The sequence below is a fragment of the Trachypithecus francoisi genome, unplaced genomic scaffold (genome assembly GCF_009764315.1).
Source record: "Trachypithecus francoisi isolate TF-2019V2 unplaced genomic scaffold, Tfra_2.0 Lachesis_group20, whole genome shotgun sequence".
Lineage (NCBI taxonomy): Eukaryota > Metazoa > Chordata > Mammalia > Primates > Cercopithecidae > Trachypithecus > Trachypithecus francoisi.
This window is the reverse complement of record NW_022681466.1, coordinates 7,958,406-7,983,715: the sequence shown is the minus strand read 5'-3', so window position 1 is coordinate 7,983,715 and position 25,310 is coordinate 7,958,406. Positions and strand designations below refer to the sequence as shown.

The following is a 25,310-nucleotide window of genomic DNA, read 5'->3' as shown; positions in this document are numbered from 1 at the left end:
CAGAGAGAGGGTCTGAGGAAATGTGAGAAGTCAATGATCGGGGTAAGTAACATCTACAGGAATTGTGACAAGTAAATCCATAAAGATTGAAATGAAAGTCTTGACACCATCAATTCCAAGTAGTGCCCATCTGCAGGGTAGCAAGGTGAGCCTGGCTCTGCTGAGCAGTCTTGGGGTGAAGGAAAGAACTGGCGGCCCAATGTGAGTGACCTCCAGTGACCCTGACTTGGTAGGAGAACTGAGCCTGGATGGACTGAATGGCCATTCCTGACCACAGGCCCAGGCCCTGGGAGGTTTTCTGGAAGCCTTGCAATCGGACAGGTACCTGTTGCTGCACCCAGACTTCCTCGGATACATGAGGAACAGATTAGAGCAGAAAGCACGTGACACGGTAGCCTAGGTCCTTCTCATCCTTGCAGCATCCTGACAGTTAGGGGTCTGGGGCATGTCACAGCTTTCTGAATAGTGCCCACTGGAGCACACCAATCTCACCCACCACTCACTGCCTGGGAGTGCTTCACTTAGCACGGGTGCTGAGCTTCCCAGCCCCTTCTGATGCTGGAGCCTGCTAGACCAGGGGTCCCCAATCCCAAGCCTGGCCCGCGACCTGTTAGGAACCCTGCCTCGCAGCAGGAGGTGAGTGGTGGGCGAAGGAGTATTACCGCCTGAGCTAGTCTCAAAGGAGCGCGAACCCTTTTGTGAACTGCGCATGCCAGGAATCTAGGTTGCGGCCTCCTTATAAGAGAATCTTAACTCATGCCTGATGATCTGAGGTCTTCCAGGAAACCAGTCCCTGGTGCCAACAAGTTTGGGAACCAGCTGTGCTGAACCTTTCAGGTGGTCTGACTGGCCTCGTTCTGTGAAAGGAACTCAATGCGATTGAGGGGACTGGCCACCCTGGATGGTCACCAAATAAGCGCTGACAGCCTCAGTTTCCCCACGCAACACATCACGGCAGGCTCCCACCTCACCCCCTTTTGCCCTCTCTACCGCCAGCCCAGAGACTGAGCTCTCGGAGTTTGCTCCTTCACCCTGCCCGCCCCCTCCCAGCTGTCCTGGTGTCCGCAGACTGACAGGTCTGAGGGTCCTTTGGAGGGCGCCGGACATATCTCCTGGCCGCCGCCCACCCAACACGGAGTCTGGAAGTCGAGTGCCTGGCCCGGAGAGCGCAGAGCGCAGCCAGCGCGGCAGGTGGTGGCGTCTACCCGCACCTAGCCAGCCCCGGACCGCTTGAGGAAAGCGCCCTGCCCAAGCCGAGACTGGCGGCTTCCCGGGGCTGGGCGCTAGAGAGAGCGCAGTTGCAGGAGTGGCCGCTGCCGGAGTCCCCCGGGCAGGGGGCAGGGCCAGAGGATCGCACGCTCCGGGGGCCAGGGCGACACTCCAGCCCCGGGGGACTCGCCGCCCAGCCCCCGAGGGTGCGGTAGCGTCTGGCCGCTCACCCGGGGCCGAGAGGGAGCTGCTCGGCGGGGAGGTGCCGCAGGCACCCGGCAGGCAGGGCGGGGCAGGACAGGACGGCAGCCTCAGCAAGTGCCACCCGGCCCACACGAGCCTTTCCCTTCTGCCCGGGACGTCGGCGGCCGGGGCGCTCGCGGGCCGGGGCCATATGGGGCTCCCGCGTGGGCCGTTCTTCTGGCTGCTGCTCCTGCTCACGGCTGCCTGCTCGGGGCTTCTCTTTGCTCTGTACTTCTCGGCGGTGCAGCGGTACCCGGGGCCCGCGGCCAGAGCCAGGTAGGGGCTGCCGCGCGCAGAGCGGGAGGGCGTGGGGGCGACCAGGGCGCGGGGAGGGCGTCCAGCCCAGGGCTCCCCGGCGGCCCGCAGCCCTCAGCCCAACCTCCGCGTCGACCCCTCTGGGGCAGCTCTCAGCAAGAACTCGGGCCGCGGCTAGAACCCGTCGCCAGAACCCCCTCCCAGCCTTAACCTCGTGCTGCCCGGACCCGCGGCCTTTGCCTGGGTCCAAGTAAGACCTCGCCCCTGCAACCTTGTTGGCGAAGTCCTCCCCCGCATGATGAGTATACTTTCTACTGTAGAAATCTACTGGGTCCCCGAAGCAGATAAAAACTTTTTTTGTCGGGAACTCTCCCTCGGTAACGTCAGATACTGCTTTCTGGGCAGGGACCCAAGTCTCTGGTTTCCAACTTCGTGGGGACCCTGGGCCGGGCCGCGGCCAGTCGCCTTTCCCGCCCGGGGCAGTCTCTGCCCACCTCGCGCCCGCTCCCTTCTCCCCGGCCTCTGCTCTCGGTATCTAGTTAAGCTGAGTGCGGGCGCGCCCGGGGGAACAAGGGGCGACCATCCGTGCTCTCCTCCCTGCGCCGCCTCCTGCGCTCCACTCCCTCTTCCTCCCTGGGCACTTTCCTCTCCTGGGTGCCCCACGAGGAGAATCTGGGAGCCAGCCTCTAGCAGGTGGTGGTTCCAGTGACTGAAGAATCCGCAAAACGATTTCGCTTAGCCTAAGAAAAGCGGACCAAGCCGTGGGAAGTCTGGGTTTGGGAGGAGGCAAGGGGCCGGCATCCTCAGGGAGAGGCCTGCAGCCCCAGCCTTTCCCTTCCTGGCGCTTTTCCATCTGTGCACTTCCCACCAACCTTGCTGGGGGCCTAAGGGGATGAAAACAAAATAAGTATCTGGTCTCCACAGATGCAGTCAAAGGACACACCAAAAGTCGCAGAAGAATGTGAAACAGCTTGCCAGGGATCAGGAGTCCAGCTCTCTTAGAACAAAGGGTGTTCTAGCGGCGCCACCTGAAGTTCCTACATCTCCTTGTAGTCAGAATTGCCTAGTGAGGGTTATGAAACCTGACAAGGACTGAAGGCATTAAGAAAGAGGATCCTTAGCCCCCCATGGCGACTTACGCCTGTGGTCCCAGCACTCTGGGAGGCGGAGGTGGGAGAATTGCTTGAGGCCAGGAATTCGAGGCTGTGAGCTGTGATTGCATTACTGCCTTCCAGCCTGGGCGACAGTGCGAGACCCTGCCTCAAAAGAAAAGGAATCCTTGTCACTTTTATGTAAAGATGTTTAAAACACAAAGTATCTCAATGCAAAGAAATAATACTTGTTTGATATGAGCCTGGGCAACATGGCGAAACCCCATCTCTACCAAAAATACAAAAATTATCTGGGCATGGTGGTACATGCCTGTGCCTCCATCTATTTGGGGAACTGACCAAGAGGATCCCTTGAGCCCAGGAGGTCGAGGCTGCAGTGAGCTGTGATCGCACCACTGCACTCCAGCCTGGGCAATACAGGGAGGTCCTGTCTCAAAAAAAAAAAACAAAATAAGTTCGAGGTGATGGAAACACTAATTAGCTGGTTTGCTTATTATACATCGCATACACGTATTGAAATACCACCCTGTGGCAGGGCGCGGTGGCTCAAGCCTGTAATCTCAGCACTTTGGGAGGCCAGGCAGGCGGATCACGAGGTCAGGAGATGGAGACCATCCTGGCTAACACGGTGAAATCCCATCTCTACTAACAAATACAAAAAATTAAAAGGCGTGGTGGTGGGCGCCTGTAATCCCAGCTACTTGGGAGGCTGAGGCAGGAGAATGGCGTGAACCCAGGAGGCGGAGCTTGCAGTGAGCCGAGATCGCGCCACTGCACTCCTGCCTGGGCAACAGAGCAAGACTCTGTCTCAAAAAAAAAAAAAAAAAACACACTATACCCTGTACATATGCGCAAGTATGTGCCAAGTAAAAATAATTTTACAAAAAGGAAGAGACCTCATCTAGCAGCACAGCCCCACTCTGCATGTGACATCCTGCCCCACCAACACCAAGGCCCTTGGGCTGCTCTGGACCACTGCCTATGGGGTAGCCCTGCTCCACAAGGAGCAGAAAAAAAAAAAGGTCTTCACCAAACGTGGTTCCTTGACCTTGGACTTCTCAGCCTCCACAACTGTAAGAAATGAATTCCTTTTCTTATAAAAATAATCTTTTGGGGACAGTCTCACTCTGTCACCCAGGCTGGAGTTCAGTGGGTCTATCTTGGCTCACTGTAACCTCCACCTCCTGAGCTAAAATGATTCTCCCACCTCAGCCTCCCGAGTAATACATTTTTTTTTAAACACAAAATTATTTCAAGGTATCTAATGCAACTTTAAGTATGAAGTTTACTATACTTCTATTATAATGCAACAATGCTTTTTTTGTTTTGTTTTTTAAAAAAAAGATCTTTCCTCTTTTCAAAATGTAGTATGACTCAAGCACCTGGCCCTTTCCTGCTGTTTCACTATATTTGAACTGTAGCTTAAACCCCAGTGCCAGGCAGGTCAGAACTCAGCCTTGCTGTGAGAGGTGGATATTTAGTCTGGGAGAGAGTGGGAGGTGGATGGCATTCTGGGCAGAGCCAGCAGGCCACATGAGCTTCCCCAGCTAGGGACTGCAAACGGACATCCTGGCTACAGGTGACAGTCCAGGAAGATGGGCAGCTGGGACAGGTTCTACAGAGCTCAAGGAGGGGGCTCTTTAGTGCAGATTAGAATGGAGCCCAGTCTGGGAATTTCCTCATGGCAGAATCTGGATCAATGGGTCCCACACATGGGCATTTCTATTAAATATTGTTGTTGTTGTTTAAAAGAGACAGTGAGAATCAACACAGGGCTGCCAGTTACTATCCATTGTCAACGTTATATTTTTAAAAAGAGAACATTCTAGGGCTAAGTATTAAGAATATGAAGGTGGCTCATGGCTGTAATCCTAGCACTTTGGGAGGCCGAGGCAGACAGATTGCTTGAGCCCAGGAGTTTGAGACCAGCCTGAGCAACATGGCAAAACCCTGTTTCTACTAAAAATACCACCACCAACAAAATAGCCAGGCATGGTGACTTATGCCTGTAGTCTCAGCTACTTGGGGGGCTGAGATGGGAGGATTAGCCCAGGAGGTTGAGGCTGCAGTGAGCCAAGATCTTGCCGCTGCACTCCAGCCTGAGTGACAAAGTGAGACCCTGTCTAAAAAAAAAAAAAAAAAAAAAAGCGGGCGCAGTGGCTCAAGCCTGTAATCCCAGCACTTTGGGAGGCCAAGACGGGTGGATCGCGAGGTCAGGAGATTGAGACCATCCTGGCTAACACGGCAAAACCCCGTCTCTACTAAAAAAATACAAAAAACTAGCCGGGTGAGGTGGCGGGCGCCTGTAGTCCCAGCTACTTGGGAGGCTGAGGCAGGAGAATGGCGTGAACCTGGGAGGCGGAGCTTGCAGTGAGCTGAGATCCGGCCACTGCACTCCAGCCCAGGCGACAGAGCGAAACTCCGTCTCAAAAAAAAAAAAAAAAAGGTCGGGTGCAGTGACTCACGCCTGTAATCCCAATACTTTGGGAGGCTGAGGCGGGTGGATCACCAGGTGAAGAGATCAAGACCATCCTGGCCAACATGGTGAAACCCGTCTCTACTAAAAATACAAAGCTTAGCCGGGCGTGGTGGCATGCACCTGTAGTCCCAGCTACTCGGGAGGCTGAGGCAGGAGAATCGCTTGAACCCAGGAGGTGGAGGTTGCAGTGAGCCGAGGTGTACCACTGTACTACTCCAGCCTGGTGACAGAGAGAGACTCCGTCAAAAAAAAAAGAAAAAAAAAAAAGTATACGATCTAAGTTGTGATAGAATTAGCATTCTGAAAAAAGCAGCACATGGTCCACATATCTCCTCAGTCTGGTAAAAGCTCCCAGAAGGGCATGTTCTGGCCCCCTTCCTACACCCTCCCACGTGCCCCAGGCACTTGGATTCCTGAGAGGGAGGGGCTGGAAGGATCAGTGGGAGCGTGTCTGGGAGAAGTTGCTGAGCACTAGGGATGCTCTGAAGTCGCGCCAGGCCTCCCTGAGGGTAGGGAGTTCAGGGCAGCAAAACTGAACTTGGACATTCCCCATTACCTCCCTTGCAGCTGTACCCGCCGGCCCAACCCCACAGCTCCACATCTCAACTCCACCCTGTTCCGCAGCTCCTCTGTCAGGCTCTCCAGCCTGGCTGCACAGAAGAATCACCTGGTTAGGGTGGGAGGGTAGGGATTGGACTCACCAGTGCCGGCCCCCAACCCCAGAACAATCAGATCAGAATCTCAGGAGTCGGGGCTGAGCAATGGGGTTTTTCAAACCTCCCTGGGGGGTTCTCATAGGCAACTAGTCTGAGCATCACTGTCCTAGTTCCTTCTCAGAGGGGGTCATATTGTGCTCATGAGCAGGAACTATGGGATTATGTGGGCGGAGAGGTGGACAGTCCAAGGGGGCAAGAGAGGGATGGGGAAAGAATCAACCCTGCTCTTTCTGGGCCGTCCCTCCAGGGTTTTATAGGAAACCTGGAAACCAAAGGGAGACCAGATCCCGGGTTCCCTTGTGGCTCAGCCGCCTCAGCACCTAGAAGCAGGCAACAAGAGACCTGTGTTTCTCTTGCAAGCTGCCAACTCAGTGTCCCCTGCACCTGCTCCCTGTGGCTGCTGGGGTGAAGGGAGGGGTCTGAGAGAAGCCTGGCCACCCTTTTGAAAGGGTAAGAACCCTTGTTCCTTCCTTTATGTTTTCCTTCTGCCCTGATTCAGGGGCCACCTAGTGTTTGGGAACTGGGCATTGGGAGGGGACAGTAACACTATCTGCTTCTGCCCTCTAGAAGGGACACTAATAATAGAGGCTGACACAGTAAGATCCTTTCTCTTCCTCCTTTAGGAGGTAATGATAGCTAACATTTCAAGGACACTTTTTTCCTTTTTTTTTCTTTTTGAGATGGAGTTTCGCTCTCTCACCCAGACTGGAGTACAGTGGTGCGATCTCTGCTCACCGCAACCTCCACCTTCCGGTTTCAAGTGATTCTCCTGCCTCAGCTTCCCAAGTAGCTGGGATTACAGGCATGTGCCAACACGCCTGGCTAATTTTTACATTTTTAGTAGAGATGGGGTTTCACCATGTTGGCCAGGTTGGTCTCAAACTCCTGACCTCATGATCCGCCTGCCTCAGCCTCCCAAAGTACTGGGATTACAGGAGTGAGCCACTGTGCCTGGCCACCTAGAGGACATTTTTTATATGTGCTAACATACACTTTGTTTGAATCCTCCTAACAATCCAAGGAGCTCAATATGATTATCCCTATTGTATAGATGCAGAGACTGAGGTTCTGAGAAGTTCAGCAACTGCCCAAGATCGCACAGCAGCCAAGTGGTGGAGTCAGGTTGCAAACCCAGGAAGTGAGGTTTCAGAGCTGTCTTAGTCTGTTTTGTGCTGCTATCACAGAACACCTGAGTTGGATCATTTACAAAAAACAGAGATTTACCTCTTATGGTTCTGGAGGCTGGGAAGTCCCAGGTCATGGGGTCTGTGTCTGGAGAGGGCCTTCTTGCTGCATCCTCATAGATGGAAGGCAGAAAGGCAAGAGAGCACGTATGCTCCAGAGAAGTGAGGCTGGATTCATCCTTGTATCAGGAACCCACTCCCACAATAACTAACCCACTCTTGCAATAACCAAATTAATCCATTCATGAAGGCAGAGCCCAAGTGACCTAATCACCCCTTAAAGTTCTCACCTCTCAACACTGTTGCACCAGGGATTAAGTTTCCAACACATAAACTTTGAGGGACTGATTCAAACCATAGCAAGAGCCATAACCTTAACCAGGATTGTACTTCAGGTGTGGTGGGCATGACCCACACAAAAGGGAAGGGAGGCCCAGTCACCTCAGACCTAATGCCTACCTCTGGGGCCCTGTCAGGGAGATCCTTCAGATGGTCACAGTTCCAGGTGGCTGGCAATCTTTTCTATTTTCATATATATATATATATATATTATATATATATATTTTTTTTTTTTTTTTTTTTTTTTTTTTTGAGACGGAGTCTGGCTCTGTCTCCCAGGCTGGAGTGCAGTGGCCAGATCTCAGCTCACTGCAAGCTCCGCCTCCCGGTTTACACCATTCTCCTGCCTCAGCCTCCCGAGTAGCTGGGACTACAGGCGCCCGCCACCTCGCCCGGCTAGTTTTTTGTATTTTTAGTAGAGACGGGGTTTCACCGTGTTAGCCAGGATGGTCTCGATCTCCTGACCTCGTGATCCGCCCGTCTCGGCCTCCCAAAGTGCTGGGATTACAGGCTTGAGCCACCGCGCCCGGCCTATTTTCATATACTTTAAACCACCATCTCACTGTTCCTATAAACTCCACATTTCTGCCAGTTGCTGAGGGATGTCTTGATCTCTGAGTTTACACAGTGAAGCAAAACATAAGAAAGTGACAGTATCCTGTGTGCCTAAAGAAAAAAGACATGGCAAGAATAAGAGCACAGAGCTGGGCGCAGTGGCTCATACCTGTAATCTCAGCACTTTGGGAGGCCACGGTGAGCAGATCACCTGAAGTAGGGAGTTCGAGACCAGCCTGACCAATATGGAGAAACCCCATCTCTACAAAAAATACAAAACTAGCTGGGCGTGGTGGCGCATGCCTGTAATCCCAGCTACTCAGGAGGCTGAGGCAGGAGAATCACTTGAACCCGGGAGGTGGAAGTTGCAGTGAGCCAAGATTGTGCCACTGCACTCCAGCCTGGGTGACAAGAGCGAAACTCCATCTCAAAAAAACAAAAAACAACAACAACAAAAAGAATAAGAGTACAGAAGTGAAAAAATCAAAATAACAAACAGGCTTTTTTTTTTTGGTTTTTTTTTGAGAGAAGGTCTCACTGTCACCTAGGCTATAGTACAGTGGCACAATTATGTTCACCGCAGCCTTGATCCCTGGTCTCAAACAATCTTCTTGCCTCCACCTCCTGAGTAGCTGGGACTACAGGTGCCTGCCACCATGCCCAGCTAATTTTTTAAATTTTGTAGACATGAGGTCTCGCTATGTTGCCCAGGTTGGTCTCCAACCCCTGGTCCCAAGTGATCCTCCCACCTCAGTCTCCCAAAGCACTGAGATTACAGGTGTGAGCCACCACGATGGGCACAGACAAACTTTGTCCGCCCCTAGAGCTAAGGGAGTCAGTCAGTCCAAAAGCTTCCAAGAGGTAGGTCAGAGCTGGTGACCCCTGCTTTTTTTCTGCTTTTTCCCCCCAGGGACACCACATCATTTCAAACATTCTTGCAACCCAAGGCATCGAATTCTTGGACAGGAAAGGTACAGTGGTCGACTACCCTGTGGCAGTTTTGAGCACCCTCAAATTAGTGGGGAGGAGGGAAGAAGAGCGAATAAGAACATTCTCATCAGATTGCTGGGCAGGAGCTCTTCGGAACGCCCTAAGTTATGAGCTGAGCATCCATCCCTTCAGGGCCTCTCCGACCTGACCAATAGGGTTTCTTGTGGCCCAACAACAGGGAAAGATGAATAAATATATACTCATGGGGCGTAGCCAGCTGAACAGTTCTTCGGAGTCCTAAGATTGTATCTTAAATAGTCCTGTGAATTTTATATTCTACTCCTCAAAATATCTACTTTGTATAAAAGTCACATTTAAACTGCTCACCCTGGAGCAAACTCCAAGCTCTGGAAAGATGCCCTTGCTTGCCCAGAAGGTTTGAGAAGCTTCAGGGCCCTGCCTCATAACGGTAAGGAACAGCGTTGATCTGGGGACTTGACCTGCGTTCTCTCACTGAACGGCAACCCTAGAATGTGGCCCTTACAAATGAGCAAAATGAGGCACCAAGAAGTTAAGTACCCTGCTTAGGTAGTAAGAGGTGGTCCTGGGGTTTGAGCCTTTTGTCTAGAACCTGGCTCAGAACCACTGTGCAGTACAGCCTCCCCCACCCCATCCCACTCCTCCCCACCCTGGCTCCATGTGCTGCCGTTAATCAGGATGATGACTGTGCTGTTCTGGATTAATACAGGCTTAAGGGGTGTTTTCCATGCCCAAGAGACTAAACTGGGACATGTTGCCTGGGGCCTCAGGGAGAAAGATTTCACTGCATGCTAGAGCTTAGTGACAGCCAAGTTGTTCAAAGACACAGCAAGTAGCCCTGGGCAGGCGATGGGGGCCCTGTCTTAAGAACAGAGGCCGCTGGATGCAGTGGCTCACACTTGTAATCCCAGCACTTTGGGAGGCCGAGGCAGGCGGATTGCCCGAGTTCAGGAGTTCGAGACCAGCCTGGGCAACACAGTGAAACTCCGTCTCTACTAAAATACAAAAAATTAGCCGGGTATGGCAGCGGGCACCTATAATCCTAGCTACTTGGGAGGCTGAGGCAGGAGAATTGCTTGAACCCGCGAGGTGGAGGTTGCAGTGAGCCAAGATTGTGCCACTGCACTCCACCCTGGGCGACAGAGTGAGACTCTGTCTCCAAAATAAATAAATAAATAAATACAGAGGCCAATGGACACTTGACTGGCAGGTTGGAGAGAGACCTCCAGCACCTTAGGGGTGCTTGGACCAGGTCATCTTCAAGCTTCCTGAAGTCTTTTCCACCTTGAACCTTGAGCTGTTTGATGCTAATTGACATATGTCCCCACCTGGTCTAAAACAAAGGGTTTGAGGTGGCTTTTGGACACATATAAGAAGGCAAAAACGGCCAGGTGTGGTGGCTCACACCTGTAATCTCAGCACTTTGGGAGGCCGAGGTGGGTGGATCACCTGAGGTCAGGTGTTCGAGACCAGCCTGGCCAACAAGGTGAAACCCCATCTCTACTAAAAATACAAAAATTAGCCAGGCATGGTGGTGGACACCTACAATCCTAGCTACTAGGGAGGCTGAAGCAGGAGAATTGCTTGAACCTGGGAGGTGGATGTTGCAGTAAGCCGTGATCGCTCCACTGCACTCCAGCCTGGGCAACAGAGCAACACCCTGTCTAAAAAAAAAAAAAAAAAAAGCACAAACATAAAATACAATAAAATGAGGAAATGAGGCAAGAAGAAATGAAAATAAGACAATGTGAAATAAGCGCAGGAAAAAATGTGTCACAAAGTAGGAGACATGTCACATATCTAGCTCGGAGCTTCCTGGTGGTCAGAGCTAAGAAGGAAACTTTGACACCACATCCATGGGATAAAAGCAAGCCAGCTGTCAGTTCTGCTATAATGCTTACTTTGAAATTGTTAATTTGGTCCAGGCACAGTGGCTCACGCCTGTAATCCCGGCACTTTGGGAGGCCGAGGTGGGTGGATCACCTGAGATCAGGAGTGGTGGCAGGTGCCTGTAATCCCAGCTACTTGGGAGGCTAAGGCAGGAGAATCGCTTGAACCCAGGAGGTGGAGGTTGCAGTGAGATGAGATCACGCCATTGTATTCTAGCCTGGGCAATAAGAGCGAAACTCTGTCTCAAAAAAAAAAAAAAGAAAAGAAAAAGAAACTGTTAATTTGTTCCAACAAGATTGACATATTAGGGGCCGGGCGCGGTGGCTCACGCCTGTAATCCCAGCACTTTGGGAGGCCGAGGAGGGCGGATCACGAGGTCAGGAGATCAAGACCATCCTGGCTAACACGGTGAAATCCCGTCTCTACTAAAAATACAAAAAATCAGCCAGGCGTGTGGCAGGCACCTATAATCCCAGCTACTCGGGAGGCTGAGGCAGGAGAATGGTGTGAACCCGGGAGGTGGAGCTTGCAGTGAGCCAAGATAGCGCCACTGCACTCCAGCCTGGGGGACACAGTGAGAGTCTGTCTCAAAAAAAAAAAAAAAAAATGACATATTAGGAAACAATCTGAGCATCACATAAATTTTGCATTTTCTTTTTTTTTTCTTGAGATGGAGTTTCATTCTTTTGCCCAGGCTACTGCAGCCATCTTGGCTCACTGCAACCTCCGCCTCCCAGGTTCAGGCGATTCTCGTGCCTCAGCCTCCCAAGTAGCTGGAATTACAGGCATGTGCCACCATGCCAGGCTAATTTTGTATTTTTAGTACAGACAGGGTTTCAACACGTTGCTCAGGCTGGTCGCAAATCCCTGAACACAGGTGAATCCACCCACCTCTGCTTCCCAAAGTGCTGGGATTACAGGCATGAGCCACTGTGCCCAGTCTGGATTTTCTTTTGAGTGATTTTGTCAGTGAAAACTCTACATAGAAACCACACCCAACTCAGCAGAGCCACGCAGGAATACACAAAAAGTATTTTTTTATGTATGCACACCTGAGATCTCCATCAGCTTCACTGAGTGTGTTATGGGTTCACCTGCCCTAGTGAGCCTGGCAGCACAGTTCCCTCTGATTTCAGACAACCTTCTTTCCACCATTTCACAATATCACACAAACTGCCCCCTTCCGACACCCACTTCCACTCCCACTTCCACTCCCACTTCCACATCAATCTCAAGTATTCTTTAACCATGGGACATCCGTAAAACTGTGCTTCTGTCTTTCTTCGATTTGTATCTTTGGTTTTATGCATTCCTGACAGCTTTTCAGTGTTATGTCACTCATCCCACTTTCTCATAAGTCCACGGTTTTTCGTTTTGCCGTTGTTGTTTTGTTTTTGAGATGGGGTCTCACTCTGTTGTCCAGGCTGGAGTGCAGTCTCAATAGCTCACTGCAGCCTCAATCTCCCAGGCTCAAGCAATCCTTCCACCTCAGCTTCCCAAGTAGCTGGGACCACAGGCCTGGGTCACCATGCCTGGTTAATTAAAAAAATTTTTTTTGCCGACATGGGGTCTTGTTATGTTATGGAAACTCCTGGCCTCAAGTTATCCTCCCGCCTTGACCTCCCAAAGTGCTGGCATTACAGGGGTGAGCCCCCATGCCCGGCTGCCCCATGGTCATGGTTGCATAGCTTTGCACAGCATAGTGATATTCAGCTACTCACAAGTTGCATTATAGCAGAAATTACTGTACAGCTATTTCCTGCTTTGCCCTTTGATCAAACCAATGGCTTAACAAAGAGCCCCATTCAGGAGTAATAGAAGGCCTGCCCAGGCCATGACTGTGTGTGATTCTGACCTTGTGAGGTCATGGGCAGACAAGGCTGGGGCCTGTTTCCTGACCTCACCCTCCCTCAAGGCCCACAAGTACAGAGGTGCTGTGTTCCTTCCCCGTAGCTGCTGGAACAAATGATCACAGCCTGGGGAGCTTTGATCCACAGAAATTGAATCGTCACAGTTCTGGAGCCCAGAAGCCCAGAATCAAGGTGCTGGCAGGGCCACGCTCCCTCTGAAGGCTGGAAGAAAGCCTCTCCTGCCTTTCCCCAGCTCTGGCAGCTCCACGTCCTCTGGTTTGCGGCGCATCGCACAGATCTCTGCTTCATCATCACTTGGCCTCCTTATAAGGATGCTAGTTAGGGCCCGACCTCACCCTATATGACCTTCTCTTAACTAACTCCATCTCCAAAGACCCTAGATCCAACTAAGGTCACATTCCAAGGCTCTGGGTAATGAATTTTGGGGGGTCACTTCTACGCCCTAAAGACATCACTGGTGGCCGGGCGCGGTGGCTCAAGCCTGTAATCCCAGCACTTTGGGAGGCCGAGACGGGCGGATCACGAGGTCAGGAGATCGAGACCATCCTGGCTAATACGGTGAAACCCCGTCTCTACTAAAAAAATACAAAAAACTAGCCGGGCGACGAGGCGGGCACCTGTAGTCCCAGCTACTCGGGAGGCTGAGACAGGAGAATGGCGTGAACCCGGGAGGCGGAGCTTGCAGTGAGCTGAGAGCCGGCCACTGCACTCCAGCCTGGGTGGCAGAGCAAGACTCCGTCTCAAAAAAAAAAAAAAAAAAAAGACATCACTGGAAAGAAAGACCACGGATCTTCCTGGCAGCCTGTTCACATGCAAATCATACAGCGAGTACCAGCAGGGTTAGGGTTTGCATCCAGGTGATGTCCTCAGCCCAGCCCAGGCTGAAATTCCTCCACCAAAGGGCAGGCAGGTCAGACCCATGTATCAGAAAATGCCCCAGAGTTTGCTCAAGTATGAGGTGAAGGAGTATGAGGCCAAAGCCATCAGGCCAAGGGGACGTGGCCTCTGGGAGAGGAAGAGCTAGGCAGGCTAAATCCAGGAAGTTCCCAGATTCCTTAGCAGCCAGCTCAGTTCAAAAATGCAAGGATGGCCCCGATGTGGAGGGGACAGGACAGGCCTTCCCTCACAACTCCCAACTACCCTGCAGGGTCTGCGGGGAGTCCCACCCATCCCAGCCCCCACCTAACAGGGCTCAGCCCTCACCTTCTCACCCACAGGGCCAGGCCTGCCGACACCTGCTTCACCTGGCCGTTCAGCGGCACCCCCACTTCCGTGGCCTGTTCAATTTCTCTGTTCCAGTGCTGCTGTGGGGGGAACTCTTCACCCCAGAGCTCTGGGACCGCCTGAGCCAACACAAAGCCCCGTATGGCTGGCGGGGGCTCTCTTACCAAGGTAATCCACGCCCGCTGCCTCTCACCTGCCTTCTGTCTCAGCTTCCTGCTCTTGGCCCTGAGGTAGGCCAGGCCTCCCTGCCCTCATAGCACTGGTGGTACAGGGCCTCTCTGTCCCCCTCTCTCCTCCCAGAAGCCCCAGCTATGCAACTCCTGCCTCACCTCCCTCCTCCATCCAAGCACCCAGGGAGAGGCCTGAGGCTGCCCCCGCCAGCGGCCCTCACCGTCCTGGGGCCTCCCTGGCAAGAAAGGCTGCAGCGCCCAATGGTGGCCAAGGACAGAGGCTGTGGGGCCTCAAACCACCTCACTCACGGTTGCCACTGCAGGAACCCCACATTGCAGGCCCAGAGCCCCCTCTACATTATACTTGCACCCAAACCCCCACAGGCCTCCGATTCTTTTCTTTTGCAATATACAGTCTTTTTTATTTTTGAGACGAGTCTCGCTCTGTCACTCAGGTTGGAGTGCAATGGCACAATCTCAAGCTCATTGCAACCTCCGCCTCCCGGGTTCAAGTGATTCTTGTGTCTCAGCCTTCCAAGTAGCTGGGATTACAGGCATGCCCACCACACCTGGCTAATTCTTGTATTTTTAGTAGAGCCAGGGTTTCACTATGTTGCCCAGGCTGGTCTCGAACTCCTGGCCTCAAATGATCTGCCCGCCTCACCCTCCCAAAGTTCTGGGATTACAGGCGTGAGCCACCGTGCCCAGCCCAGTCTTTTTTAAGCTCTGAGCCCACTTCTCTAAAAATAGTCTTAAGAGGATAAGTTATTTGGGTTCTTAAGACAAGTGAAGGCCGTCAAGCCCCGTCTTCCACTGTCAGCTTTTCTGTTCTCCCCCCAACAGACATCTCCTTCCCCTCCTACCCTCTGTGCTTCTTGGGAGGGGCTGGGGTCAGGCCTCAGGGGACATGGGGCACGAGAACCAGCCTAGGGAAGGCCCCAGGTGCCCCGATGCCAGCCCTTCTCATGGCTGCTCCCCATCTGCACCAACAGCCATCACCTCCACCCTGAGCCTTCTGAACAGCTCAGAGAGCGCCAAGCTGTTCACCCCGCCCAGGGACTCTCCTCCAAAGTGTATCCGGTGTGCCGTGGTGGGCAACGGAGGCATTCTGAATGGCTCCCGCCAGGGTCCCAACATCGATGCCCATGACTATGTGTTCAGGTATGAGGGGCACGGGCTGGGGAGGGGCAGGAGGGAGAGTTGCCTGGAGGGTGGGGGGCTCTCCCCCAGGGGCAGTGGGCTATGGCAGCAGTGGCCTGGGCAGCTCAGCAGTTGTGACAGGCACACGGGCATGGACAAGGCAAACACAAACAGTAGGCCCTGAGGACAGAGCATGGCTGCCCGTGCAGGGGACCCGGGAGGAAGGAGCTGCCAGGGCCACCTCTACCTACTCACAGGGGGTCACTCCTTGAGGTCTGGAGGAGTGGGGTTCTGGCTGACAACTGGGCACTGGTACTCCGTGGGCAGAAGGAGTGGTCGTACAGAGGCAGGGGGGACAGGCCAGGCAGAACCGTGGAGATGGAAGCAGAACAGACGCCCTCGTGTAACCACAAACACTGACAGGCTTCTGTGCCGACCAGACTCAATGGAGCTGTGATCAAAGGCTTCGAGCGCGATGTGGGCACCAAGACTTCCTTCTATGGTTTCACTGTGAACACGATGAAGAACTCCCTTGTCTCCTACTGGAACCTGGGCTTTACCTCCGTGCCACAAGGACAGGTGAGGCCTCTGGCAGGCATGCCATTATAGTTAACAATGGCACCATTGTTCCTGGAGTCCCCTCAGTGGGGGCCACAGGGCTCACACACCCTGGTCCAGTGGATGCAGAGGGTGTGCTAGCATTCTAGATACACAAGATGGCCACTGAAGATGAGGGGGGATCTGGTCCCGGACTCCCCACGGACTCAGGCAGCACAGGACTCCTCTGCAGCATGGGACATGAATGGCTAGCATTTACCAAATGCTTACGACTTGCCAGGCACTTTACAGAGACCATGCAACCCACAGTTTTACTGGTGAGGGGATAAAAGCCTGGCACCTTTCATTCAGTGAGTCAGCGGTAGGGTCTGGATTTGAACCCAGAGTACCCCCCACCTTGAGAGTTGGCATTCTTTGGGGAGCTCAGCCTGTCCTAGCGATTCCCAGGAGAAGGGGTTTTATGGAGTTCCTCCTCTGTTCCTAGCATGTTACAGGGCACACACACGGTCACCACAGCAGCCCTGAGTGGGACCCTTGTACCCATTTCCAGATGACAAAGCAGAGACGCTGAGAGGTTCAGGAACGTGTCCAAGGTCACCCAGCTGGAACCATCTAGATCTAGGCCCCTCTGACCCCAGCCCTGGGGTTGTTTCCATTTCCCCACACTGGCCCCTGGAAGAATGTGGTGTGGCCTCTCGAAATCTCACAATAGCCTTGTATAGGAAACTGAGGGTCAGAGACACTGAGGGACATGCACCAGGTGGCAGCCAGTGCGTGGGAGTCAGCATCTGGCCCTACCTGCTGGCCTCCAGGTTCCTCCACCCGCACCCAGGGGCCGTAACTCAAAGCTTCCCGCCTCAGGTGCTGTGGGTGCCACATGCAGGGTTAAGGGGATCCCAGGAAAAGGGAATCTGCGGTGCTGGAGGAAGCTGAGCTGGGTTTCTAGAAGCTTCCTCCCCTGACCAGGGGCTTAAGGAGTGTCCTACCATAGTGTCTACGCCACACTGAGTCCTCACACTAGAACCTCTCTTCTGTGAAGTGGAACAAAATGGAGCAGCTTTAGACTTTTTGTTTTTGTTTTTGCTTTGAGACGGAGTCTCCCTCTGTCACCCAGGCTGGAGTGCAGTGGTGTGATCTCAGCTCACTGCAACCTCTGGCTCCTGGGTTCAAGTGATTCTCCTGCCTCAGCCTCTCAACAAACTGGGATTACAGGCACGCACCACCATGCCTGGTTAATTTTTATATTTTTAGTGGAGACGGGGGTTTCACCACGTTGGCCAGGCTGGTCTTGAACTCCTGACCTCACATCATCTGTCCGCCTCAGCCTCCCCAAATTGTTAGGATCATAGGCGTGAGCCACCGCGCCCGGCCTCAGCTTCGGTGTAGCCACAGTACACATACGAGTTACCTATTACTGTGTAACAAATGACCTCGAAACTTGGTGGCTTTAAACAACACACATTATCTTGTGGTTTCAATGGGTCAGGAATTTGGGGGGAGCTTAGAGGAAGGTTTTGGCTCAGATGACGGAGATGATGGGCTGCATCATCTGAGAGACCCAAAAGCTTGACTGGGGCTGACATCAAGGCGGGGTCTGACAGGCCCTTGCCACTTGGGCCCCCTGTATGCTGAGTGTCCTCACGGCATGGCAGCTAACTTCATCCAGAGTGAGTGATCTGAGAACGTCAAGGAAGCCACAGCACTTTTTATGACCTAGTCTCTAAGCCACGCACCATTACGTTCCTTTTTATCAGAAAAATCCTGTGCATGAGTCGCTAAGTCCAGCCCATACTCCAGGGGAAGGCAATTGGGTGCCACCTCCTGAAGGAGCGTTAGAGGATTTGCAGGCCTACATTGAAACCAGTACTGTACTTCTGGGTGGGAATGAAAGGTATTTAAGGGAAATTCTCCAGTCGGCTCAGCAGGCAAGGTTGGGTGGAGGGCTGTCCACACGGAGGAGCTAAACATGGCCTGGTTCCCCTCCGGGCTCATTGTCTCTATTCTGACAGGACCTGCAGTATATCTTCATCCCCTCAGACATCCGCGACTATGTGATGCTGAGATCAGCCATTCTGGGTGTGCCTGTCCCTGAGGGCCTAGATAAAGGGGACAGGTGAGCAGCCAGGTCATGGTGGTGTGGGGCGTGGTGGAGGGGCAGGGGCGCTATGGTCGTCTTCCTTTTGCTCCCAGGGCCCATCATGGGGTAAGAGGAGGTGGGTGAAGGGCAGCAAGAGAAGCCCTAAGAATTCAATCATCCCCAATTATTCACATAACTCAGCAACTCACATAACTCAGGGAAATTCTACTTTTTGTCTACCCCTGGAAAGCCCAGGTGACCCTCTGGGTTCCCAGTAGCCTTCTGGGGGTGGTGGGCTTGGGGCGAAAGAGGCAGCTTTTCTGAATGGGATGAGCAGGTCTGTCTCCTCGGCTTCAGGCTGTGTTCTCCCTGCCCAGCCTGGCTGCCCCCAGCGGCTCCAGGTCACAAACTGGGCAGGGTCTGCTGTCCCATTGAGCACACAGTGCTGGAAACGAGTCGGAGCCAGTCTGTGCCACTCCTCCTGGTGGGCATCCGTCCCAGGGTCATGCCTGTGAAACGGGAGAGCAGACTCAAGGCCCAGCATCCTGAGAGGCGGAAACAATGGGCCCTTTGTCTTCTTTCCCACCTTCCGGCACAGCAGGCCTGGGTCCAGCTCTCTTGAGCCACCACCTGACCCTCGTCTGAACCTCCTCCCAGGGGTTCTGAGATAATTTCTTGTCCCTGAGATCAGGTCCCTAAAAATCAACGCCACTGCTGTGGCACAGACAACCAGCCCTCCTATCTCTGGGGTCTCCCTGAGGACATCTCGCCCACCCCCACAGAGCGGCTTTACAGGTGGTCCTTACGGGTTAAGGGCTCTAAAGCCAGGCCCACCCCGCCCCCACCCTGGTGATTACCCAACAATTGCTTCCACTGCTGGTCTGAGCTGGGCTTTGTGACACGCTGGGCTTGGGCTCTTGGGGCTGCCTCAGAGACATCAGGTGGACCTAAGCCTCCCCAACACCAATGAGCTCCCCTTCCCACACCCCTAACCCGTCCCCTACCCAGTCTCCCTCCCAGTCCCGTTCCAATAGCATTGTCACCCCTCCAGACCAGCAGCCTCACGAGAGCTCAGCCCCTCCCCCCACTCGGGGCTCTTCCTCCCGGCCCCTCTCCCACCCTCCCACCCCAAGTGCCTCACAGCCCTCTTCCCGGACTTCCTCCCTGAACCCCAGTCCTCAGGTCCAACACGTGCCCCGCGGGGCCGCCCAATCCCCCACCCCACCCACCTCCAAATCTCCCTCCCAGTCTGGTTTCAAATCCCTCTCTCGAAACCCTTCCCTAACCCCCACTGTGCCCCCAAGTCCTCCTTCTACAGCCCTGCCCCCTCATCTTCCTATATTGGACCAATTCAGAACATCCCGTCCTATATCACCCCCTATGTGCCCCGTTTTCTGAAGGAGCCCCCCTTTTTCCAGCCCCCCACAGCACCACTTCCCCAAAACCCATGCTTTGCCTGTCCCTCTCCCTGCCCTGCCCGGAAGCCCCCACCCCCTCCTGACTCACTCTACTTACCTCTCCTTCCCCCGCCCCCCCACCACCCCCAGTTTCACTGCCCCTTCCCAACTCCACCCGGTTTGTTCATGCCCCCCTCCTCTCTCTCCTACACCCCACCCGTGGAGGTCCTGGTGAGCGGGAAGCCACATGTGGTCCCCACCGTGCTGCCTGCCACCTTCTACACCCCCTTCTCCCGCTACTACTCCCAGCCCCGCTCCTACTGCTCAGGGTACCGCGGCTACTCTGGCACCCTGACCCTCCCCTCCATCTCCCCCTTGCAATACGACGGCTCTGGGCGCTCTGTCCACTTCTATCATGGGTCCTAGGCCGCACATCTATTTCGGACCAGAAGCTTCTGCCAGTAAATTCAAGCTGCTACATCCGGACTTCATCAGCTACCTGACAGAAAGGTACAGAGTGGGGTGCCTGAAGAACAGCGTCCTCTTCCTTCTCCCTTTTACATACCCACCCCACATCCAGGCAGAGCCCTGCCACGAGCCCCACGCACTGACCAATAACCAGAGCTCCACTGTCCCGAGTGCTGTGTGCGAAGCACTGTCACTTCATTTACTGTTTTATTTAGCACCTTGATAGAGGGAGTGTGATATATGTCAGTCCCCAGGAAATGGACAGGAAACTCAGGATAACTCAAGGTGTATTTACTAGGGACTGCTCACAAAGGCAGGCTGGGAGTTGGGGGCCATAACGTGCATAGCAGCAGTGGGGCTGTCAGCAGCAGGCCCTTAGAACCTTCAGGCCCAAAACCCCTCCCCTCCCTTGCCTCCCTCCTGCCAGGAGCTCTCAATATGGATGTGCACATGGCCCTCGTCCGGGGTTGTCGAAAGGGTGGTGGGGCAGGTGCCATCAGTGGGTAGAGGCCAGGGGTGCTGCCGAACATCCCCGTTTAGCAACAAAGAAGCACCTGGCCCCAAGTGTCAACAGCACTGAGACCGAGAGACCCTGCTGTGGACCAGAGGCTCAAATCCTAGGGCAGGGAGCTATTGGAGAGGGGTGAGTGGATCTAGGGAGGTAAATGAAGCTCCTCCAACTAGTCCCATGCTACAGAGGAAGACAGGCTCAGAGAAGTCAGGTGATCGGCCTGGCACAGCTTGGTGTCAACTCAAGCCTGAGGGCAGAGCCAGTGGTCACACCCCGGCCTCACTCTTGGACTGTGTGGGTCCAGTCACAGGGTCTGAGCTCCCTGTCCCTCACACGATTCCTATTTAATCAAGACGTGGGGTAGAGAGAAACCGCAGTCTCAGGCTAAATAAACAGGCCACCTATGCCCTTGGCAGTGTGGTTACTTAGTAGCTTGGGGAGAAAACAGGCTGTTGCCGAATGGGGGAAGGATTTCACCTGTGGTTCCTCTTTCTCACCTCCCCCACCTTACCTAAGGTCTCCAAGATCTTTGCATTTAGTCCGCTTGGACCAAATAAAGAACGGATAGGAGTAGAAGGCCCTGAGTTTTTGAAGTTTTCCCACCTATCTGAATGTGTAGTTGTGAAGTGTGATGATACAACCATCAAGCTAGTGAGCTGAAACGTCTTTTTGCTTCCAGGTTCTTGAAATCAAAGCTGATTAACACCAATTTTGGAGACCTATATATGCCTAGTACCGGGGCCCTCATGCTGCTGACAGCTTTGCATACTTGTGACCAGGTAAGAGACCTTCTCTTCCAGAAGCCCATGCCGGCAGAACACAGAACAGACCCCTACAGGATCCCCTGATATCCCTTACCCTCGGACCTGGGACTCTTGGCCTCTGGTCACGGAATCCCCAGCTCCAAGAGTGTTGCTGGTGCTGCCCACTTCCTTGCCCACCACCCAGGGCCCTTTGAAGGGCAGGCAGGTCCTGGAGCAGCCTTGCCTTGGCTCCTGACATCTTCCCCAGGCTTCCTTCTTTCGCTCTTCTCCAAGGCAGCCCCTCAATATGGTATTTAAGGTTCAAATCATCAAACTGCCCTTGTGAAAGCCAATCTCCTCAACACACTGGGCTGAATAAGGACATTCTTTTATGGGGACATCCCAGAGCGGGGGCGGGGCAGCAGGTTTAGCCTCCCACACACAAATACTTGGAAAGCACCTAAGAGTCATTCCTGATGGGATGTGGCCCATGTGAACCTCGTGGAGGCAGGGGCCAAGCAGCAGCTTTCAAGGAGAGGCCATGACCCCTGCTAAAGCCCTACGGAGAGCTGGAGGCCAAACGCCACTCCACGACTCAGGCCTCTATCTTTTCCCTCTTTTTTCTTTTTTGAGACAGGGTCTCAACTCTGTCGCCCAGGCTGAAGTGCAGTGCTGTGATGATCCCCAAGTAGCTGGGATCACAGGCATGTACTGCCAAGTCCAGCTCTTTTTTTTTTTTTTTGAGACGGAGTCTCGCCGTGTCGCCCAGGCTGGAGTGCAGTGGCACGATCTTGTCTCACTGCAAGCTCCACCTCCCGGGTTCACGCCATTCTCCCGTCTCAGCCTCAGCCTCCGCCTCCGAGTAGCTGGGACTACAGGCGGCCGCCACCACGCCCAGCTAGTTTTTTGTATTTTTAGTAGAGACGGGGTTTCACCATGTTAGCCAGGATGGTCTTGATCTCCTGACCTCGTGATCCACCCGCCTCGGCCTCCCAAAGTGCTGGGATTACAGGCTTGAGCCACCGCGCCCGGCCTAACTCATTTTTTTTTTTAACTTTTTGTCGAGACGGGGTCTCACCATGTTCCCCAGGCTGGTCTCAAACTTCCAAGCTCAAGTGATCCTCCCACCTCAGCTTCCCAGTGTTGAGATTACAGGCGTGAGCCACCATACCGGACCTTTTCCTATTTTAATGCAGGAGTGTCTTGACTGCAGTCCCCAATTAGGATGGGGAGAGAGTAGTAATGGGCTTTTTGCATCCACCCTCGAGTTCCAAACCCAGCTCTGGCAATCACCAGCTATGCGACGTGGGGACACAGTGAGTCACCCCTGAATCCATCTCGCCACTTGCTAAGTGGGAATAAGCCCTAGACCATTATCCTCACCTCAGCAGGGGGACACCTTTCTAAACTTATGTCACTTCACACTAGACGCTCAACAAATACTAATCCAATGACTATCCTTGCCCAGGTCAGTGCCTATGGATTCATCACAAGCAACTACTGGAAATTTTCCGACCACTATTTCGAACGAAAAATGAAGCCATTGATATTCTATGCAAACCACGATCTGTCCCTGGAAGCTGCCCTGTGGAGAGACCTGCACAAGGCTGGCATCCTTCAGCTATACCAGCGCTGACCCCAAGGCACTGAACCCTTTGCTTCTTCAAGACTTGCGGCCCTGATCCTCTCAAGTGGCCAAAAGCTTTTATCTTAACTTTTCAATCTTTACCTTCCTTTCTTTCCAACAGAGGGCACTGGGGTGAATTCACGACTATCATTGAGGTCTGTTCAATGCAGGACACCCCAGCTTGTCCTTGGCTCATCCAAGAAAACTCCTCTATGCATCGAAAACAACATATCTCAATCTTGGCCAAGGGAAAATGGACTGCTTTGCTGGATTTGCACTGAGCAACTTTAGGAAATGTCGGTGGAGTGTTCACCAAGATCAAACAGCAGTCCAGTTGAAAGGCAAACACACAAGCTCCAGCCCAAATCCTCCTGGGGGCGCAACCTACCCCAGAGGCTAAAGTGATTCAAGGACTCCAGGACGCCTCTTAAGAGCTTTTCTAAGAACATGATAGGCTTACTTCTGCTCCATAATACAGTGGGAGAAAAAAGGCAGAATGTAACTTAAGACTAGATAACTGTGTACATGATGGACCATTTTCTTTTTTTGGGCTGGGTAGAGAAATCATATAAAATGCAGGGTGTTCAGCATGGAGATCACTCTCAGAACACTGGGAGGGTCTGGCACTTGATGGGGGTTAGTTGCTTGGCAGCCTGCCTGCCACTGAGGGAAGTCCCATTAGAGACGTATCCCCACCTTGTCACCAACAGGATGATGTTACCAGGTAATAAACCCTCATCCTCGTACCTTGGCTTCAGTAACTTGAACTTAGCTGACGGTAGTTTCCTAATTTTATTGTAAGTGGCTTTATAAGAAGTCTCATCCAAGTTATCACACAGCACTTAACCCAGCCCTGGGATTTACTGTCTTGATGACTAAATGGCTCTGCACAGTCTGAGATGCTTCAGTGTGCAAGGCAGCAGCAGGGGGAGGTCTTCACAGGGACAGCTGGCAAGAGACTTCCCGAGGCACATCAATCATGTTGGTCAATTTAGGGCACGGTCTGGTTCTGTAGCTTTGAAAGGCTGATTCTATTAGCACACTTTACAGGAGGGATGGGGATTAACTCAGTCACCAGAAACGAAACACCACTTCAGAAATTCAGAGACCTCTGATCAACAGAACAGACATTTGGGCTTTAATTGCTAAAGCAGCTACCTACTTGGGGAAACCATGGCATTCTGCTGCCTGGACAGCAGGAATTAAGATTTCAGAGTTGCTGGCACCAGAACAGAGCCTCTCAGCTCGCTTCACCTTGGCAACCTTAAACAGTCCCTCTTTGGTCTCCATGACAGCAGTACGTTCCTTTGGATAGAATACTTAGTTTGGAAAGAATGTAGTCAAACGTGGGATATGTAAGCACCCCTCAACAGTCACAATCCATCCTAGTATCTTATATAGTGATTTTTTTTTTTTTTTTTTTAATTTACAAAAGAGGTTTATTGGACTTATAGTTCCTTGTAGCTGGGAAGGCCTCACAATCACGGCAGAAGGTGAAAGCCACGTCTCACATGGCAGCAGATAAGAGGAAAAAAAGGTAGTGATCTTTTAGTAAAGAAACCTCGGCCGGGGGCGGTGGCTCAAGCCTGTAATCCCAGCACTTTGGGAGGCCGAGACGGGCGGATCACGAGGTCAGGAGATCGAGACCATCCTGGCTAACACGGTGAAACCCCGTCTCTACTAAAAATACAAAAAAAAAAACTAGCCGGGCGAGGTGGCGGGCGCCTGTAGTCCCAGCTACTCGGGAGGCTGAGGCAGGAGAATGGCGTCAACCCGGGAGGCGGAGCTTGCAGTGAGCTGAGATCTGGCCACTGCACTCCAGTCCGGGCGACAGAGCGAGACTCCGCCTCAAAAAAAAAAAAAAAAAAACCTCAGACTGGTAGTGGGCTTGGAGCCAGAGGATCGCTTGAGTCCAGGAGTTTGAGACCAGCCAGGGTAAAAAATTGAGACCCCCCCAACTTTAAAATTAAAAAACAAAAGAAAAAATAGCTGGGTGTGGTGGCTCACACCTGGGGAGGCCAAGGCGGGTGGACTGCCTGAGCTCAGAAGTTCGAGACCAACCTGGGCAACATCTGTCTCTACTAAAACATAAAAAATTAGCCAGGTGTGGTGGCATGCGCCTGTAGTCTCAGTTACTCGGGAGGCTGAGGCACAAGAATTGCTTGAACCTGGGAGGTAGAGGTTGCAGAGATCATGCCACCGCACTCCCAGCCTGGGCGACAGAGCAAAACTGTCTCAAAGGCCGGGCGCGGTGGCTCAAGCCTGTAATCCCAGCACTTTGGGAGGCCGAGACGGGCGGATCATGAGGTCAGGAGATCGAGACCCTCCTGACTAACACGGTGAAACCCCGTCTCTACTAAAAATACAAAAACTAGCCGGGCGAGGTGGCGGGCGCCTGTAGTCCCAGCTACTCGGGAGGCTGAGGCAGGAGAATGGCGTAAACCCGGGAGGCGGAGCTTGCAGTGAGCTGAGATCCGGCCACTGCACTCCAGCCTGGGCGACAGAGCGAGACTCCGCCTCAAAAAAAAAAAAAAAAAACTGTCTCAAAAACAAAAAACAAATAAACAAAAAAA

The 25,310-nt window shown here is 53.1% G+C and overlaps 1 protein-coding gene and 2 long non-coding RNA genes across 6 annotated transcripts in view; 1 reads left to right on the top strand and 2 right to left on the bottom strand.

Moving 5' to 3' along the window:
- The window catches only part of LOC117066732, a 110,417-nt gene that overhangs the window by 79,233 nt on the left and 5,874 nt on the right, over window positions 1-25,310 (bottom strand). The window contains exons 5-6 of one of the 3 annotated variants that reach the window (XR_004430475.1): window positions 17,787-18,500; window positions 17,186-17,590 (exon numbers count right to left, since the gene is read on the bottom strand). The exons of the other annotated variants lie outside the window; for them this stretch is intronic. This is a non-coding gene — a long non-coding RNA (uncharacterized LOC117066732). Of the gene's footprint in view, window positions 1-17,185; window positions 17,591-17,786; window positions 18,501-25,310 lie in introns of those variants that run through there. 3 annotated transcript variants of the gene reach the window in all.
- On the top strand, window positions 1,179-23,488 carry ST6GALNAC2 (ST6 N-acetylgalactosaminide alpha-2,6-sialyltransferase 2). Of its 2 annotated transcripts, XM_033182302.1 has the most exons (10): window positions 1,179-1,728; window positions 9,003-9,063; window positions 14,040-14,214; window positions 15,209-15,377; window positions 15,797-15,935; window positions 17,924-18,027; window positions 19,815-19,898; window positions 21,047-21,146; window positions 22,307-22,426; window positions 22,579-23,488. In XM_033182302.1, exons 1-10 carry the CDS (start codon window positions 1,604-1,606, stop codon window positions 22,744-22,746), a joined length of 1,245 nt encoding a protein of 414 aa, XP_033038193.1. In that variant the 5' UTR covers window positions 1,179-1,603; the 3' UTR covers window positions 22,747-23,488. The 2 variants fall into 2 exon arrangements, with proteins under 2 accessions (XP_033038193.1, XP_033038194.1); XM_033182303.1 differs by lacking the exon at window positions 22,307-22,426 and having other exon boundaries at window positions 22,579-23,239.
- Window positions 23,511-24,746, bottom strand: LOC117066733. The gene is made up of 2 exons (XR_004430478.1): window positions 24,608-24,746; window positions 23,511-24,298 (listed from the first exon to the last, which is right to left on the bottom strand). It is a non-coding gene; the product is annotated as an uncharacterized LOC117066733 (long non-coding RNA).